At 42.0% G+C, this 19,359-nt stretch overlaps 1 protein-coding gene across 7 annotated transcripts in view; it reads right to left on the bottom strand.

Annotated features, from left to right (window-relative positions):
* Positions 1-18,623, bottom strand: part of APLP2 (amyloid beta precursor like protein 2) — a 49,282-nt gene extending 30,659 nt beyond the window's left edge. For all 7 annotated transcript variants that reach the window (XM_059867308.1, XM_059867309.1, XM_059867310.1 and 4 more), the window contains exon 1: positions 18,466-18,623. In XM_059867308.1, the coding sequence (XP_059723291.1) occupies positions 18,466-18,549 (84 nt within the window). In that variant the 5' untranslated portion in view covers positions 18,550-18,623. The remainder of the gene's footprint in view (positions 1-18,465) is intronic.
* Positions 18,624-19,359: the final 736 nt, after the last annotated feature.

Below are 19,359 nucleotides of genomic sequence, written 5' to 3'. Positions count from 1 at the left end.
ATTAAGACATACATGTAACATGAGAGCAAGACAAATGTTATTTGGGAAAAGACTGTTCCATAAGTCATTACTTTCATCACTGGAACTTGCATTGACAAGATGTTTTGGGAGAAACTGGGCTCTCCCTTTTGGCATAATTCTGTAATCCAGTTTGCTTTCCAAGACCAAAGACATTTTTCATTCCATAAACACATAAATCTCTGGCCAGTTAATGTCAGTTAAATTCTTCACCCTGCCAGCCAGTGCCTGATCTATGGCCCTGAAACACTGGAATTCAAGCCTCTAAATCTTCCTTTTCTCTGATGGAAGTGTCTCCCCAAGTATCCTGGCTTTTATTTACTACTGGCCTCTTCAGCTTGTGAGAAGGGTTTGATGTGTGAGCTTACCCACCTGGAGGCCTGGGCTCCAGGTGCTAAAAAGGGTCCTATCTGCTCTTCCTGCAAGTATCCCCCATCCCAAAGGAAGGACACAAGGCTAGAGATTTTACTGAGACAATATTACATCTACCCCTGAAACACAAGCAAGACATTGCAGCTCTGGTTTATAAAGACATAAAGATGAAAACAACATCCATGTCCCTTCCTTTTTATTGCCAGGATCTGTTAAACATCATCACAACATAACTTATTTCACATGCTGTCCATACAGCTCCCTATGGAATACTATTTTGGAAAACCTTCTGGCATGCTGATGGGGACTTGAGGATTGAAGGGTGATTGGAACTTTTCTTGTGTGAAGAGAAGCTGTTAATTATAATTCAAAGAAATTAGTTCCGGAGAGCTTTCCTTAACAGCACAAAGGTATCTGCAAAATGTCATATTTAACTGATTTCTGCATTTTCAGTGAGGTCAAACATGACTGGAGCTTGTCCATCTCATCAGATTAGCCAGAATGAGCCTTTATTCCAACAAAACCACAGTTGATGGGAGCTTGAGAAGCATGGAGAGCCTGTGAAGAGAGCCCATGCTTTCCATCAGGCTACCTCTGCAGCAACACAAGAGTAGCTGTCTGCATAAAACTGCGGAAGATTAAGCTGTTTTAAGACTAAAACTCCAGCCACTAGAATGTATGACCTGCTGAAGAAAGCTCCAATAGAGAATTGCATTGACTTGGTGGCCAGAGAACAGATTACTGGTTGCTGAGGGCATACCCTGCCTTAAATGACAAGGAGGATTCGCTACAGGTTGGATCAGAATTCCTGCCCCTGAGAGTTACATGTATTCCACAACCAGTTGTTGCTACACTGACAAAAAATAAAAGCCAGGCAGGCACTTGGAAAGATTACTTGCGCTGTTTTTTTTTAATTAAGCTAAGGCCCTCAAAGCAATACTGGTTATTACATCACAGTCCACACGAACCACAACCTGAGGGACTTCCGAACACACTGCTCAGCACGGTCCTTATTCAGATAAATCACGCTGGCCACCTTAAATTAAAGAAAGAACATTTTCTGGTTTTGTTTTTTTTTTTTTTTAATTACATTTGCTACTCCATCTGAGCAACTCTGCTTCAACTGCACCCCCCATATTGGTGTTGCCTCCAGCTGATGTCCGTAGGCCTTTTTCTTTCCACAAGAAAAGGCCAGACCTTGAAAATGAAAATTAAGAGGAGCTGCAGTCACAAACTGAAGCTATTGGAAGAACAGCTGGGCTGGCATTGTAAAGCCCAGCCCTCCTGGATTAGAACGTGCCAGAGCCCTTAAATCGAACATTCATTGCCATGAATCTCACCTGGGAATTAATGGTAAGTCAGTACTCAGGAAACCAACACTTCAACTAAAAAGCGAGGGAAGTTTGCAGAAGAACGTTACGCACAAGAACTTCTGGACAGAATACTTAAAATTCCCCTGGTTTTGGATTCATAACTTGTAAATGCAAGCAGAGCTCTCAATTCATGCTTCAAATGGTGTTTCATGCATTGTTTTCCTTAGCTCCTCTTCCTGCTTTTATTCAGCAGATAGGTGGCTTGAACCCAGGAAGGCTAATGAATGCCTGACACAGCAGGCAGTAAATCCACAGACTAGCAGCTCATCCTAGCTTTATTGCTTTATTTTTTTTTAAATTGCTGATAATTACAATAATGCACATGGGCAGGGGTCCAAGACAGGAAGAATTACTGTCTGCAGGCAGATCTGGTGTGAGCTGATAATACCAGCCTGGGTTTGCTTTTGAATTTAAATGGCAGAAATCTCACTAAAGCAGTCTTTGGCTTGCTTTAACTTGCTGGAAAGGGTGGAGTACTCATTTGCTTGTCCTTTATTGACACTTGTGGTGGAGGAGTCTCCACCAGCAGAGAGCTAGGAGCCAAGGCAGGAGCTGCAGTGGTAGCTCGGGTGCAGATTATATTTAGATGCCTGTGTTTATGGCCAACACCAAGCCTTGAACACTCAGAAGTTCAGTGACAATAATCCCTGTACTTCCATGTGCGCCGACACCCACCGCAGAATTAAAGAACTGCAGTCTGAAACATTCCTTACTGCTTTGCACATTCCACTGCCTTTCCACAAGGAAAAGGGGAGATTTCCAAGTACCTTTGACTCATGGGCAGCCATTTTGCCCTTGGAATTTGTGCTTAGGAGGTATCAGGTTATTTCTCCCTTCCCCTCTGGTTTATCATGCTCCATAAGGGCCTGTATGAATCAAAGAGCACATTATCTGCAAGTGAGACATTTGCACTGTGAACTGTTGTACTCAACAGGGAGTGCCACACTGCAGACAGTGCTAGGCTGGGGAAGAGGTGATCAAATCCAGGAAAGCCATGACTCAGCACTGCCTCAGCTTCCTGAAGTTGCTTGTGTAACACGGTTGCCTTTGGCATCCTCTTTTCGATCCCTGGAGAGACAAAGTTCATAACAACTACACTGGAACATTCCCTGAACAAACATTACTGTACCCAGAACTGTGTCCTTTGAAAGAGATCAATTTCAGGGCCTCAAGCTTTCAAAAGTACAGCTTCGGGGTAATGGCTGGGACTGGAACAGTTTAACACAAAGCCTCCATAAAATAACGGCAAGAGAACAGGAAAGCACAAACACTGATGATCCTCACACTGCTCACACATAGGCTCAAATAGGTTTAATCAGCCAGGTCACCTTCCACGTGTCACAAGGATGTCAGGGACAATTTCCAAGCTGTGTCAGACAGACACACTCATGGCCACTTCCCTCCCCCTGCAGCAGAAAACTGCCACAGCACTATTTTGAAGTCCCCTTTTCATGGCACCACCCTAAGTCCTATCCCAGTGCAGAGAGCCAGGCCTATTTATCACTGGGCTGAACTGAGGCACAAAGTCAAGTGACTTGCCTAAGGTCACCCAGCAGTAGGCTCAGCTCGGTTTAATGCTGTCTCCTAGCTCAAATCTGTGTCATTACTCTGTCTTGCATGGCCCAACTAATTACTGCTTTCCCACATTAATTATTTGGGCATCTGAGGCACAACAACACAAGATATCCTGATAGTCAGCAAGTGAAAACTTGAGTGCAAGTTAATGTTTTCTCCTTCACTAATACTCTACTGAAAAAATGGCCATAGGGCAGTTTTGCCTTCCTGGACTACAAGAACAGAGATCCAAAACAAAGCCTACGGACAGCAGCTATGGCTTAACAGTATTTGAAAAGTTTAACTCTCAGGTCTTTCATTTCTGAGCTGATTATTAATATGAACCATACCACTGATACCACAAAAGCATCACTGAGAGCAGTACATGTGGAGGTGTACTGGGAGATGCTATTTTGTAACTTCTCCATGGTTTGATAGAGAATTCAAGCCATCTTAAGGTACTTGAGCTACACAAGAGTTAGGGAATATAATCAGTGTAGTTACCAGGACACAGATTCCATAATACTCAGGAAAGTACATTCAGAAAATCTTTCATGACTTCAAAGCAATTTGTTCAAGGCAAAAGTAACTCCTGGACTAAAACTCATCACAAGTCAAACCCACACAAGTTCTCCACTAACTTCCCTAGTGGCCAAATCTGGCAGAAAGGAGACATAATAATTTGTTAACATCAGGCAGAGCAAAATAAACCCCATACTACTGACTCAAAGTTATTTAGGATTCCAGGAGGGAACAAACCAAAATTCCTTCCTCAAAACAGCACAAACATTTGTTTTAGAGATCTTGTGAAGCTCACTGGGAGCTGTGCAAAAGAGCCACTGCATGAACCTGTGGCTCTTCACTCCATCTACTTGTCTAACCACTCAGCTGACTCCAGATAAAAAGGCTGCACAGATTGCATTTCTGTCTAAAACACAATGATCCGAAAGGCAAGCAGAAAACTCAAGGGTGTATTTTAACACAGAATTTGAAGTGGCAAGGAAAAAATCCTGAGGGGAAAAAAAGGCAAGATAAAGGAAGGATAACAAGCAGGAATGCAGTTTGCAGTGCAGTCTGAGTTTGGTTCAAGTATCCACCCCCTAATAGATGTTTTTTGACATCACAGATTGATTATTTACATGCACAGACTGCATGTGGTTTTGAACATGATAAAATACTTTGAATTTTCAAGCCTTGCAATTAGACTACAAAGCAACTTCCCAACAGCACACAGGAATGATTCAACAGGTCCTACTCTGACCACACTGGAGCTCTGCAACTCATACCCATTGCTTTCCTCCTCTAAATTCACAACCTTCTGTAAAAAAACCTCAAAACTCAACCCAAATAATTAGTAATTATGTCCTCCAAACAATTCAGATGAAACTTCAAATCTGCAGAGGAAACCATGAGGTTTTTAAGTCTTGGCTTTCCAAACCATGCTAATGACCACCTTTTGAAAACTGGAAACCACTAAAATAAAGGACTGCTTTTATCCTTGCTGCTGCTCCCTGAGCTCTGCCAAGCTTATGCAGATCCAGAACAAAATTAACAAGTTATCAAAAAATTATGGAATACCCTTGTTGTTTCCAGAATACTTTTATACTTTAAACTTGAAATCCACCCAGAAGTACAGGTTACTTCTACAAATTTCAAGTCTATGAAAACAGTCAGGCGTATCTGTTACCGAGAACATGTAGCAACTCTGGCTCTTAGTAAATCTTTTAAAAATATTGGAAATTGGAATTTTAAACCAAAACCATTTTCCCTTACACCTCCTCCTGTTATTTATTCAGAGATGTTATGGAGCATATTTCAGGCAGCAGCTTACACGACTGCTCATATACAAAACAAAATATTTTAAGAACTTTTAATGTCTAGGTATGCAGAAATCAGTGCTTTAAAGAGATTCCTATATTGGCTCTGTAAGTTTGTTCAGCTCGGGTAAACAACATCTTTTTCCTTAAAGAAAACTTCAATGTGAACACTGTGACAAGAAAGTTTAGTTTACAGTTAGCTGCTGATTAGGAACAGCTCTTACCACTCACAGTAAAGAATTTTTAAAAAACCCACAAAAAAAGCAAGAGAATAATTTAGCCAAATTGTCACCAAAAGAGCCTTTCATTTTCCTCACTGCAGCTATTTCTGATCCCAGTAATAAGAGTGGTGAAAGGCTGCCAGCTGCCTTCCACTACTGCCAGCAAACTGAAGGTGAGGGAGCAAACCCTCAAGCAAGAGCAGAATGAAGAATGGCTAGCACCACCCTGGTTAAATATGGAAGAGGCTGGAGTGCTGGAAGAAGGCTCAGAGCAACACTTCTAACCTCCAAGAGTCTGAGGGCAAAAGCTTTATTCGCTCATTTTTAAGCTTACACACACAGCCAACCAGCTCTCAAAACATTCCATGACTATCAGCAGAATTCAGGCTTGAATCTCCCAATTTACCTTCTTCCAAAGCAGAGGATGAAAAGTAGACTTCTATCCCTTCTCTAGAACTCAGACACCTGGATTGAGCAGTCTGACATATGAGAAGTCAAATGACAAAAAGCCTTTTGAAGTACCCCCAAAATTTGTCAGCAGCAGGGTCACAGAAAGTAAAGGACCTCAGCAATGGCTTAATGTATTTCCATTTTTCCCACTCTTTAAAAGCAATCCTTAGTAATTTAGCAGCATTTTATTTCTGAAGCATTAATTCATCAGCCAGGGTTTAACAGTCACAGCACCACCCCATAGCTAGGCTTGCACAAAAGCTCTAATGGACATATTAACCAGCTCCTTCACAGGAAGCAGCAGAGCTCTACTTAGAACAGCTGCCTAATGCTATTAGAAAATTAAGCGGTAATTTATAGAACAGACTCAAGCTGGCTGGGCTGAAATGCTCATTACTGATTTTGCTGATCCAGAAAGTAAAACTAGCTCCACAGAAGCAAGCCTAGAACCTCTGATATTTCAGGGCTATCACTGCAGAATATTTATCTGGCTTTGCATGTTGAACACCTGAATTTCTTATGCTGAATTTTATAGCTCTTCACCCTATTGAGCTGTATCAGATTGTGTAGCACCACATGGAAATAAACAAAATGGGAGAGGTGATTTTTATCTTTGCTAAAATGAGATTTTAACTTGTTAATAATCTCTCCCAGGTTTCAGTGGGAAGCACGAACCCTCTGTACACTGATAATTATTTCCTTGATGTTTCTTTATTCATTTTCTGAAAAATTTCAGGGTAGGGGAGAGACGACTATTATGTTCTGTTGGCTTGGCTGAAATACAATTGACCATAAGATTAGTGGAAGAATTTACATGCTGCAGCTGCACCCACCTGATGGGCGGGTTCTTGATGAGTTTTAAGTAATTTGACACTTCACTGAGGGCTTCTAAGCACAAAACAATCAGGTGCTGAAAGCTCTATTCCAAAGGTGGAAGCAAAAACTGCCCGTTCTGCAACAGCAAGGGAAATCACTCCCTGAAAAAGAGCAGGTGGAACAGTTTTAGACAATCTTGTTATGCCTTAAAGAGGCACTTTCCATTACTTCAACTGATATTCCTCTTCAAGGTCTCTGAACGTACTAGTATTTCTTAACTTGTTTTTTAAACCCTTTTCCCTCCTGGCCTATCCATCACAGTAGCGCCTTTTTTTTTTTTTTTTTTTTGGGTATAAAGACCAGCTGGAGGAACTGTAAAGAAAACTGTCAAGATATGTAATTTTGAACACAAGCACTCCAAACAATTCTTTATCTTCCTGCTTGGAAAAGGCTATCAGGCAGGGAAAGAAGTGACTATTGACTTTTACTTAGAGATGCTTTTCTTTGTCCTGCTCAGATGCTCTTGGAAGACACGCTTGAATGAAGAAGAAATAAATGGTCAGCCTTCCAAACAAGTTTGGCTTTCCTTGACCCCACAAGCAGATAAGGACAGCGATGGAAATGTTGACTTAACATGCAAATCTGATCACTGGAATGGTGGTTGGAGGGTAGACTGATCTGCCTATTGATGCAATTGGCCACTCACCATTTTCCTAGCCATGGGCGGAGTCATTTCAATAGTGCTTTCTCAAAGTCAAAGGATGAAAATGTTGCATAAAGTTCTAACCCTGGGGAATGGTGGTTTTATGTTTCACTGGTTGACTTCAGACATGGCCCACTAAGGCGTTTTTTAAATTCAGAAACCCAGCTATGTACACCATCTCAGCTGCAAATATTAACTCTGCCAGAATCTGGCAAATCCCTGATATTGATTAGCCCCACAGAATCCACTCAGATGTCTCAAATCATAGGAAAGCAGCACGCAAGAAAGCTATACTAAAATTATAGCCTGATATGCAATAGAACAAGACAGCCAGAAGCATACCTCATTCTATTACTTTGGACATCTTACAAAAGAAAAAAAAGCAACAAAACCCAAAACAAACAAACAAACAAACAAACAAACAACCACCACCAAAAAAAACCCTAACCAACCAAAAAAAAAAAAAAAAACCAACTAAAAAACCCCAACAAATCACTGAGAGCCCAAGCGAGTTCCATGCATGCTTTAATTATCCTGGAGGCTGCCTCTCCCTGCACAATTCCTAGCCAGCCTGGACAGCAGTGGGACCAGTACTATATGGATCTGTGTTATGAGGCTGGGAACATTCTGAGAATATTGCACTGAGAACTTTGTATGACACTGTAATAATACCTGTTAGAGGGGGAAAACAGGTTTGGTAACCTGCACAAAATGGATTTGTGGGTGTCAAGGCTGCATGGCAACTCTACAACCTGGACAACAAAGGCAAATGGATCAACTATTCTGTCACACAGTCATACAATTGCATTAGAGGCTGTTTGTACTTTCATAGTTATACCTGTCAATTTAAGGTTGTGAATTTTAACCTAGAGAGGTGAGAATAAATAAGAACAGTCTTCTGCTTTGGGTTGTTCCCAGAGTTAATTCCCTGCAGGAAGCATCCTAACAATAGTGCCAAGCACACCATTTTAAGTGGCACTCAGGAGTCACGGTGGGGCAGATAGGACCAACTATCCACTTAAACACAGCAGAGAAAAATAAGAGCAAGAAAGTGTCTCTACAGACAGCACTAGGCCAAGCGTTTCCATACGGAAACTAAGCAGTGGTTTCATCTTTGGGTGACATAAGCATTTCATGTCTGGCTCAAGTTAAAGATGTTCCCATCTTGATACATTCCAACAGATTGCATCAGTCCAGCATGTTTAGTCTCTCCATCTTTATTTTGTACCTTACAGGACATTTGGTGTATTCAGCAGCTTAATGACTATTTTAATCCTCTTCATCAGTGAAGATCATCATCCTGGACATGCTGTAGGTAGAGACTGTGAGATGGATGCTGCTCAGAGATCTATCTGAAGAGCCACTTCAAGGCAGAGCAGTCATTCCAAGGCAAATACTATAAAACAAAAAGAAATCTCTTCTTTGCTTTATCTGGTATCTAAATCTTGCTGTTATAAACAATAAAAATCAGCCCTCTTTTATGGATTGAGAAACAGCTTAGAGCAGATCAGCAGCATCCTCTTAAAAAAAGACAAAGGACTCTCAGAGGCAATGCATCTCCAAGTCAACACCAGGGGAAGAGCTGCTGAAAGTTTAGCACATTAAACCTATCTCAGTTAATGCTGCTGCCAGCTGTAGCTAAATGTTTGTTATGCCCCCAGTTATAAGATAAAAATAAATATAAGAATCACAGCCTAATAAATAAAACAACAGAAAATTATGAGTTATGCTATCAGCCACTTAGATAATGAGGAATAATGATTCAAATTTTTGCAAAAATCTTTAAAGACAGTGGCATAAAGCTCAAAAAGCCTAACTGAAATCAAGGACAGCAAAGCAAATGAAGTAAAATCATCTTTGCTTTTGCCTGGAGCAAAAGGCCATTTAGGGTCATGGAAAGCAGTGCTCCTCATTTCTCTGCTACAGCACAGAGGAAGCTTGCAGCCCAAAATTTTCCTGGGTGTCTCCATAATATTCTTCCTTGGAGTACTGAGTTTAGCAGTTTGCACACACACCACTAAAAGTATGACAGTGGCCATTTCAGACAGCACCACTCCTGAAATCCATCAGCATCTATTACAAAAGGACTACAATGCTGCATTCTACTCAGGGCCCTGCAGTGAAAGAGGGAATTAACATGCTGTAGATGCTCTGTGGAAAGCCTCTCATAGTTATGTTTTGAAAAGTATTCTCATCATGCTAAGTCACATGTGAAGCAAGTTGAAAAAACTTGCTCAGTAGAATTGAGCACAACAAATCTATCCAAACCCAGAAATTTCAGCCTCAACTTCAAAATCCCTTTTGTCTGTACTGTGGATTTTGCATTTTAGCAAATCTGAAAGATTTCCTGCCATTTAAAAGCCCTACTATGTGAGGAATCTAGCTCTTCTAGTTCCTCTTTCTGGCAGCCAGGATGCAAAGAGAAGGACCTGTTGGGCAGGGAGAGATCAGCTGGTTTATGTTTATTTCTTTGTCTCTTAACCTGAGAAACAAAGATATACTCTGCAGCAAGACACAAGGATTAAAAACTAAGGATTATTTAAAAACACTATGCATAAAACACAGCACTATGGATTCAAACACCGGTAACAGGTTTCAGCTCTTGTGATTAGTGCAAGTTCTTATTCACAAACTCAAATGTGTATACCACGAAAAAAAGACAAAAAGTGCATAAGCACTTAGGCAGGAGGAGAGGGATGGAACAGGTGACAAGCTGTGATCCAGCCCACAAAGACAGCTGTAGACAAGGCAGGCATACAGCAGTGCAAACCCTTCCACCAACCCAGCCTTTGCTCTGGGAGGTCATCCATCTCTGCCTCAGCTATTGGGAAATTGCTTCCGAGAAAGTAGTTGTGCCCTAAACAGGACATCCACATACTGCCTGGCTTTGTTGCAGGGCAAGTATTGATGCAATTTGAACAAGACAGCATTTATCAGGAGCGACGGGGCAGGAACATGTTTTATTCCCCCCTTCTTTCCCCAGTGTCTCTTGCAGTGACACAATGCTCTGTCCCAAGCCCAAACTTCACACACTCAAAGGAGCACCACAACTTCATTCTGTGACCCCCTCAAGAATTCCCTCAGCCACTCTTGGGATCTGGGTCTTACGTAGGTAAGCCACAGCATCATGTCCATCCATGCCCAAAGGCTGAACTCTAATACATCAATACACCGCAAATGCAAAATCTCCATTTTTTTGGCTGGTTACCAAGGGAAAACCTTCTCCACCACCTGACATTTCCAGCACTGAGGCTCTACTTAAAGCCTCTGGAAATAAAGTGGTTATTGAAACCCTGCAACTCAAACTACTTGGAGGCACTTAAATCTTATCCCAAGTCCAAATGGGAGCTGCGAGCATCCTGCTCCATTCAAGAGTAATAATCGGTTTCCACAATAACATGCACCCTCAACAATTTCTCAGTTTCCTTTTTTCCTGTCAGGCAGCACACTTCAGCTCATGCACAAGCACTGCTGTACCCTGCATTTCAGAATTCATCTTTGACCAAGGCTACTAAGGCAGCCTCCGTGCTCTGCTTAGATCCTGACACCATTTCATTCTTCTTTAGGGTTTCTAAACATGTTTGCGATCTTGCAGCATAAAACAAAACACCTATCAAATTCAATTTCTTCAGTAAGGGTTTTGATAAATTACACAGGGAAAGACACATTCAAATGCCAATACACTCTCAGGGAGCACCAACCACAGGTTTGAATCAACATTTTGCATTTAATCTTTGAGAAGAATACTTAGGAGATTAAAGTAAATCTGCTCCTCTCTATTTCAGGCCACAATTACTGTAAGATGACCACTGTAAGAAGACAACCAATGCTTGGTATTAGTGAATTATCCTAATTCACGCAGATTCCTCTAGGACCATGTCTGGCAAGTTACTAGGCCTGATATGAATGACAGAAGATTAAACACTGATTAAAAAAAAAACCCTAAATTTAGACCTGGCAATGTGTCATGTCAAATCCAAAATCATATAGAGAATTTGGTGATTAAAGGCTTTATGCTAGAGGGTACCATACGTCTAAGCAGAGACCAGCTCCTGTTGTAAATATGCAATCCAAATCTGCTTGGAATCTAATAGGAGTGCATAATATTTATTGTAACAGATGGTATGGGTTAAGATTTTTCTTTCTGTTGCTGTCATTTCACACCATGCAATTACATCATAACTAGTGGGATTCATCAACACAAAATCCAAAATAAAAGGAACAAAGCTTTTGGCAGGGAGCTGGACCTAAAAATAACATAAGAGCCTTCAAAGAAAACCCCAAAGATTAAAAACGCAAATGTTTGGCTTTTGATTTAAGCATCTCGGTACTAAAGTTAGCATAAGGCAACTCCTGGAAAATACCAAGTAGTTTGCTAAACCTATGTTTCACGTCTGCAACATCATCATCAGATGAAGATTTTTGAGTTCACCTCACTGGCTCCATTTAGAGCTTTGTAGTGATGGGTTCAAGAACCCAAACACACCATCTTAATGAGAAAACAAAAGCTCTACTGTAGTAGAGCATTAACAGAAAAATAAAATTCTCACTAATGCAAGAATTGAAAGAAACCAACCCCCTGACCCTCACCTCAGAACAGCTCACACATTTGAAAATATAATATAACCAGAAAACATTTTTTGGAGGAAAAGAGACCTAAATGAGAACAGGAACTTTCAATGTTAAACACTGCATTTATTTAAACATTAAGTCATCTGTAAGGAGATGATAATTAGCTACTTTTAAATGGAAAACTCATTGAATATCAACCTGCTGTTAGAGTAAAGTAAAGCACGGCCTCAGCCAGCTTGGTGTGCCTGTTAATATCTGCCTGTCCCTGTCCTTGACCCGGATCAAAATACACTCTGCACTGCTATAATTTTGTTAGAGAGAAGTTTACTGTATGAAATTACCTAAATGCATCCCTGTCACAGAGCCAGAGCCTGGGATCTGACTGAGGCATGCTCAGGCACGTTTATCATCTGCTGCACCTCAGCATGATACCACAGGTCGGTGACACTACCAACAGCTGTAACACACCAATGACTCAGTGCCTAACCCCAAAGCTTCTCCAGCGCAACTGGGAACCAAGGCACAGCTCCCACCTTCTGTGGGTTTCTTTGGGGTTTTTTTTCAGGCTGCATCTAAGTTATACTGAAAATTTTAATGCCCTCCATACTTGATAGTTTGAAAAACTTGAGCTCAAATTCATCATTTGATAATGCTTTTCCATTAGTCTCAAAGCACAGTGAAGCCATCCAAGCCAAACAATTAATGACTTGTCTCTTCCATAAGCTTCTCTGAAGCTCACATACTGCATGGAATAACAACTTCAGACCCTGCTTCATCAACGGAAGGCCTTGTCTAGCCACAGCATTCTACCCCACAGCTCACCTGTGCAGGAAATCCTGGCACTAGAAATAACTGGTGAGACTTTTGAAGGTCCAGAGGAGGAATCCCCCAAGAAAGCACTGGCAAAGAAGATTAGACTAAACTCTGTAAGCAGTTACTGATCTGCAGGTTGAGAACTAAGAATTCCCTCAAACCACTGCTAACAGACATTACTGCACAGCCCAACAGAGTCATTTTGAGAAACAAATGATCAGGAAAAAAACCAGCTCAAGTGAAGCCACTATCCTTGCAGTAAACACTCCAACATCAGGATAGTCCAGCTGTACCAGTCCTCACAGACTACTGGGCCAGTCTTGCCAAGAGAAATCCCTAAATCAGATAAAAGTACATTAACCAGGTTTGCCTGTAGTCCAAAAAGCTTTTTGTTCTCTACTATGCCTCACCCAGCAGTGAGTTTTTCTCAGGGAAACAGAGTGCCAACATGTGATTTGACTTCCCATTGTCACCAGCAAAAATGGAAAGTGAAATAAATCACCAAATGCCACAGAGATCAGCAGCATTTGACTGTGCACACTAGTTAAGAGTGACTAGGAGGCTATTGAAAATATAAACTAAAATGAAGATCTGCAATACATTCATTCGTAGAAGAGCATTACCACAGCAGGCAAACACGACAAGATGGAGTCAGAACTCAATTTAATACATCTACAGGCTGATCTTTCAAGAATAAGGAGTACATCCTTTTCCCCACTGGCTGTATACTAAACATCCGTGTAATACCTCCAAATGAAAAGCTGGTAAGCAGCTTAGCCACATGTGCTCCTGATCAGGCGGACACCTGATTACATAAAGACAAGTAAGCTGGGTTTGGTTGCCAGGGAGATTAGTTTAACATCATTTGCAGAACATTGGTGTTTTGATCATTCATCTCAGATTGTAACTTAGACTCCTACAAATGCACATAAAGACAAAATTTTGCATTTCAAACATCAATCCTTCAGAGCAAGCATTAGAATCAATGGACATTTAAAAGCCAGGCTAAAAGGTGAATTGCACTTCTGTATTCTATGGTACATAGGTTTTCCACGTCCTCCCATAAGGTAGCATAGCTTAGCGAACACTCAATCACAAATATATATATTTAACTCCAATTGAGAAGGCAGATGGAGGTGGAAGTAGTAAATCTAGTGCTGAACAAGTTAAAAAAAAAAGTGTCATTCATAAGCTAGATCTCCATGTGAAATGTGTGTGTGCATGCATGTATATATATCTCCCTGCTTACAGCTGCAGGAATTCATAAATTTAGAGAAGTCAAATCTAATGCTAAGAAGTTACTCTCAAAGAAAACCCCAGCCAAATTATGCCTCCCAAAATGCACTTTTCTCTGTGCACTACCCCTCAGGAGTGAGAGTGCCGCTCCTACAGCACCAACCACTTGCCCTATAGAAGTAACAGCATTAACAGGCTAAAGTTACTTCTATCCTATTTTATCTGAGGAGGAGCCATCAACCCCTCCAAAGCAGAAAAAACATGTCATTTTGGATAATTCACAATAAAACGAACCTGGCAATTTACTCTACTCTCATCTTCCTTCTTACTACTTTGTAACTCACACTAGTAAGCACACAATAAGTATATATCTACATATGGAAAAATTGTAAATTTTTATGCACAATATTGTCAACCCATTTCTCCCCACAAACCTGAGACTTACTGGCACCTATAGGAAAAAGCTGAAAAGGAAAATACCCAAAGACAAATGATAACAGTAATATAGTTAATGCATAGTCACAGAGCCCTAAATACTCCATTTAAGATACTCAGCAAGTAAAATCTGCAGTAGGAGATGCCATTTCACTGTGACAAACACACTGCAAGTAGAGAAAGCAGAACATGCACATAATGGGTGCAGACAACAGCTTAGAGGAGAGGAAGAAAAAAAAGGGAGTTAATCTTGCAATTTCAAGTACAGTTCTGCATTAGGAGCCCCACCATAAGGCTTTCTAGGCCATTGTGAGTATTCAAAGCCTTCCAATTAAGAGCAAGTATAAACTTAAATTAACACCATGTTTCAGAGGTGCTGACTGTCTGAACTTAAAAGCAAAGCAAGTTTTACTGCACAGAAGAAGCACAAGAGCAAGAGTCTGAGGGATTGCATCAATATCGAAAGCCTGAGGAGTTAGAGAGCAGAGTGTGAAATGCCAAAGTGTAAAAGAAGAAAGGGAAAGGCTTTGCCTTCTAACAAGAAATAGGTGGGGATGGTGTAATTCTCTTCTATTTTCAGCTGAGGAACAAGGCTTTGCTTTAAGTACAAGTGTAGAAGCAGAGGCTGCAGACAAGCGACTTACACTTCCAAGGCTGAGCCCATACACCTCCAAGACACACACAGGGAAAAGCAATGGCACAAGACACAGGGAAAAGCAATGGCAGAAGTTTTACAAGGCACATCTAGAGAGAAGCACAACTGGAGCAGAGCACAGGGTACTGCACTAATCCCTCCCCGCACTCCCAGGAGGAGCTGGAGGAGAAGCAGTGTGTAATTATAACACGGCTAAAGCCACCTACAGAACAGTTTTTTAGTTACTTGCAGGTGATGCAACAACCACATTAACAAAAAAACTCATTCAATCCTTGGTAGAGCTACTAATGCCTAAATAACATTTAATAGAGGTGATAATTATTTCACAGGTGAAACAAGGAGAGCTGAAGGCATCCTCCAAAAAGAAGCACTTACCATCACGTGCCATCCTACAATGCAGCAGAAAATCCAGAGCACCCCCACAGTATCAGATTTGCTTTATTTCCATATCTTTGTTTCAGATGAGCTTTTATTCAAGCTTAGAAGAGGCACTGCATAGAATCACCTTCATAGGAAGCTGTATTTCCTAACACCAGGAAGTAAAGTTTTACGAACTGAGAGCAAACTAAAGGCCACAGGCTCAAGACTGGAATTTTCCTGAGCTGTTTCTGCTCAGGACTCAAACACCAAAGTGGAAATTTCCCTAGGTGGAGTTCTTTGTTCGATGCTGCAGGCAATTAGAAGTCCCCAAGGTCTGCAGAAATGGCACATGGCTGATATTTTTGTCACGGATAATTTAAACAATACAAGACAAAAATAATAGCATGAAATTCTGCTGCAAAACACACCCTTTTTTCCCCTCTCCCCCAAATCCTCGTGACTTGAGCAGGCAGGTAACAGATGCAAGCATCCAAGAGAGCTTTGGAAAAATACCAAACTTTATTAAATAAAAGCCATATCAAGTCTGCATTGCCTTTGATTTGATTACACAAAAAGGTTAAGTAATAAAAAAAAAAACTTTGCACCTTCAAAGGTCTTGAGGGCACAGCAGAAGTAGTTTATCATTGGTCTATAGATCTAATTACCATAGATTTATTTTCTTTTTCCAGTTGGCATAAGTGTACTATTTGAGTTTCCTGGGGACTTCACAAGCAAAACAAGCAAAATTCAGACACATACTGCTATGGAAAGAAACATATTAATTGCTGGGATTCATGATTTCTCTAAACTCTCCTATTCATACTCATTTGCAAGAGAGACTGTAAGAGGTTATCAGCCATCCCCACACTATGATCTCAAAGGGAGACCGACGGCCACCAGCACTAACCCTTGGGAACGCCCTAGTCAAGAGTCCGGATACAATAATTTAAGAGAAAAAATAAACTGCCACTCCCCTTGCTCTGTCCTGCACAGAAAGAAAAACAGATTGTAGTTGATAAGAAGATTACTGGGTGTTCCAGGGACAGGGAATGGGAGCTAAGATAATCAAGAGACAGAAAATCCACCTAATGGGACCATGCCAATCCAGCTGAACTAATAACTGCAGACATTGTTACACATTCTCCATAACTTTCAAATGACATTTTGATTATTTAAAAAACCAACTGCTTGCATATTTTTCATCACATTATCTGATAAAACCCAGTAATGACCACAGTCTAAAACCCAGAACAAAACCATTTACTTCCTAAGCTCTGCATCGAGAGCGGTTCTTGAGCAAATCTGACAGCAATAAAGACTTGAGAGCTGCAGTGCCCCCACTGCCAAGACAATGGGAAAGAATGCAGCAAAAATAAGGATTAAAATGCCACAGTTGACATTTTACGCCAGCAGACGAAGGTGGCTATCATGCCTTCAGAGGATGCAAATTGAATTGCAGGAACATTTTCATTTTAATCGTTCTCTAAAAGGTCAGTGACCCCCTCTCCGGGGCTGCTGGCCCCTCAACGTGTGACACAGCTGCTCTCCCTCTCTGCCAGTCCAGGGACGGGTAAAACTTGGGATCTGTTTCATCACACAGACACCAGGCTTTGGAATAAAATTACAGCTAGATTTGTTTTCCAAACTGATTTTTCATGGCACATGTCCCTAAGCAGCAGATTTCAGAAGGGAAGTGCATAGCAGCCAAATCTGTCTCGGATGTAAGAGAGGAAGTGACCTACAGCTGGAGGAGTTGCCAAACAGGTGCAAGAGATTGGATGTAGCATCAGACAGTCCCCTGCCACCAAGGCAATGCCAAGTAACCTGATCTGGGCATTAGCTCCATGCCCTCAGAGCAGATCCACCATCCTTCCTGCAAGATAACCTCCCCACGAGTTCTATAAATAGTTATCAACCATGTTCCATTATTTACAGAAATGTAACAGTAGGATTGGTACAAAGTATGTGGAATAGTATTCCTCAATAGCAACCAAACAAGCAGAAATCATGGACTAGACATATTTTATACAACATATATAAAAAATATCCAAGTTTACTGCCAGTTAGGAATTACCACCAGCTTTGGATTTTCGCATCACACTGAGGTAGATGCTCTGCTTAACCAAGCTTGCTAAAATTTACTGTAAGCTTTCAAATCAAGCCATTCACAAACAGCCACAAGCCTTTTCTTTATCCAGCCCTAAATAACCCAGAACCTCCACGAGACTGATGCAACTGTTTTGCATTTCCAAACAACATCCAGGCGTAGATTATTAAACTCTGTCTACGTGCCCTTTCTCAAGCTCAGCACATACGTAGCTCCTTGTTTTGCTCCTTCCCTCTAATAAGACAAGTTATAGTATCAAGTTTTTAAACTCAAAAGATTTTCTCCTACTCATCCTATTGTTTGGAGAGCTAGATTACACTGAGCTTTTAGATTTAGGATAAAGTTGGAATTTCCCCTGTCCAGTTATTTTCATATATGCAAATATAATACGTGTTTCGTACATATAAAAGTAATATCTACTCGTTTATGTGTGCGTGTGGGTGTATTTATATATCCACATACATACAAACACAGACTCCTACGGGCATCTAAGCCATTTCTATATGAAATGCATAGCCTTTACACTTGGCTGAAGCATCTTCCCCGAAAGCCGAGGTACCAGTTCCAACCCAAAGATTTATTTTGCATCCATCGCCAACCAAATGTATTCGTTTAACCGAGATTTTTCTCCAGGGAACAGCCCTCTAGCAGGCTTCAATGCTTCTGGACCCATCTGAAGCTGGCCGCTCCTGTTCCCATGCCAAGAATGCCGAGGTCACATCCCCGAAAAACCAGCCCCAAGCATCCCGATGAGACGGAGCTTCCAGTCCAGATGAGCGGCCTGAGGAATACGGCTTTCGCGAAAACACCGGTAAAATACGAACTCACCACCCCGAGAAGGTCTCGAAGACGCTGGACAATCTCCAGGTGGCTCCACACCAGCCGAGACACCCCGAATCCCGCCTACCTCCCGCCTATGCATCGGGTACCCCGGAGGAGCCCTCCCCCGCACCCCTCACACACCTCGATGTATCCGGCGAGCGCGGCCGCGGGCCCAAGAAGCGCCAGGAGGAGCAACAGCGCGGAACCCATTGCCGCCGCCATCATCCGCCGCCGCCCGAGAGCAACTGAGGCCGCAGCGCCCCTGCGGGGACCCGCCTCGCCAGGCCACGCCTCTGGCTAGAGTGACAGCCGCATGCGCCAATCGAGAGGAGGCAGGTAGCCGCACCTCCGCAACGCTACCAGCCAATGGGGCGAGGCGCACGGCGGGAGAAGCCGCCTCCCGCTGGGAAATGGCTGCCGGGGCGGACGGGAGCCGTGGGGGGACAGTCAGGGCTAGGGCGTGGCATGGGCCTGCCGGCCTGCCGGCCTCAGCACATCAGGCTGCTACAGAAACCAGTCCCGGGAGAAAACTCCGCATAGCGGGGCAGAGCGGGCACCTTCAGGAACAAAGCAGATCTACCAAGTGCAGTTGCAGATACCACAGACCTTCCATATCTGTGCAGAGCATTTATTAGCCCCTTTTTAGTACTTTCCTTGGTTTTCCCAATGGAAATGTTGGTCAGTCAGTTCAGGCATGACAAATGCCCACCTTGAAGATGCAACTGCCAAAGATCCCACTGGTTTCAAGAATATACGATCTTTAAAAATACCAATGTATTTTAGACTTGTTGGATTTTTTTCACACTGACATACAGTGAACCCATTGGCATTAAGGTAGAAAAGCAATATCATGGAATCACAGAATGGTTTGGGTTGGAAAAACTCATCTCGTTCCAGGCCCCTGCCATATGCAGGGACACCTTCCACTAGACAAGGACAGACTATCCTATAGAGTTCATATATTTGCTTTCATCTATGTGGGAAGATATGTGAGGTGCTTAAATGGGATGGAAAAAGATCTTAGCATAGAATGTC

Source organism: Haemorhous mexicanus, chromosome 24 (assembly GCF_027477595.1).
Source record: "Haemorhous mexicanus isolate bHaeMex1 chromosome 24, bHaeMex1.pri, whole genome shotgun sequence".
NCBI lineage: Eukaryota > Metazoa > Chordata > Aves > Passeriformes > Fringillidae > Haemorhous > Haemorhous mexicanus.
The sequence above is the reverse complement of the archived record's forward strand: the minus strand, read 5'-3'. Positions and strand labels throughout refer to the sequence as shown.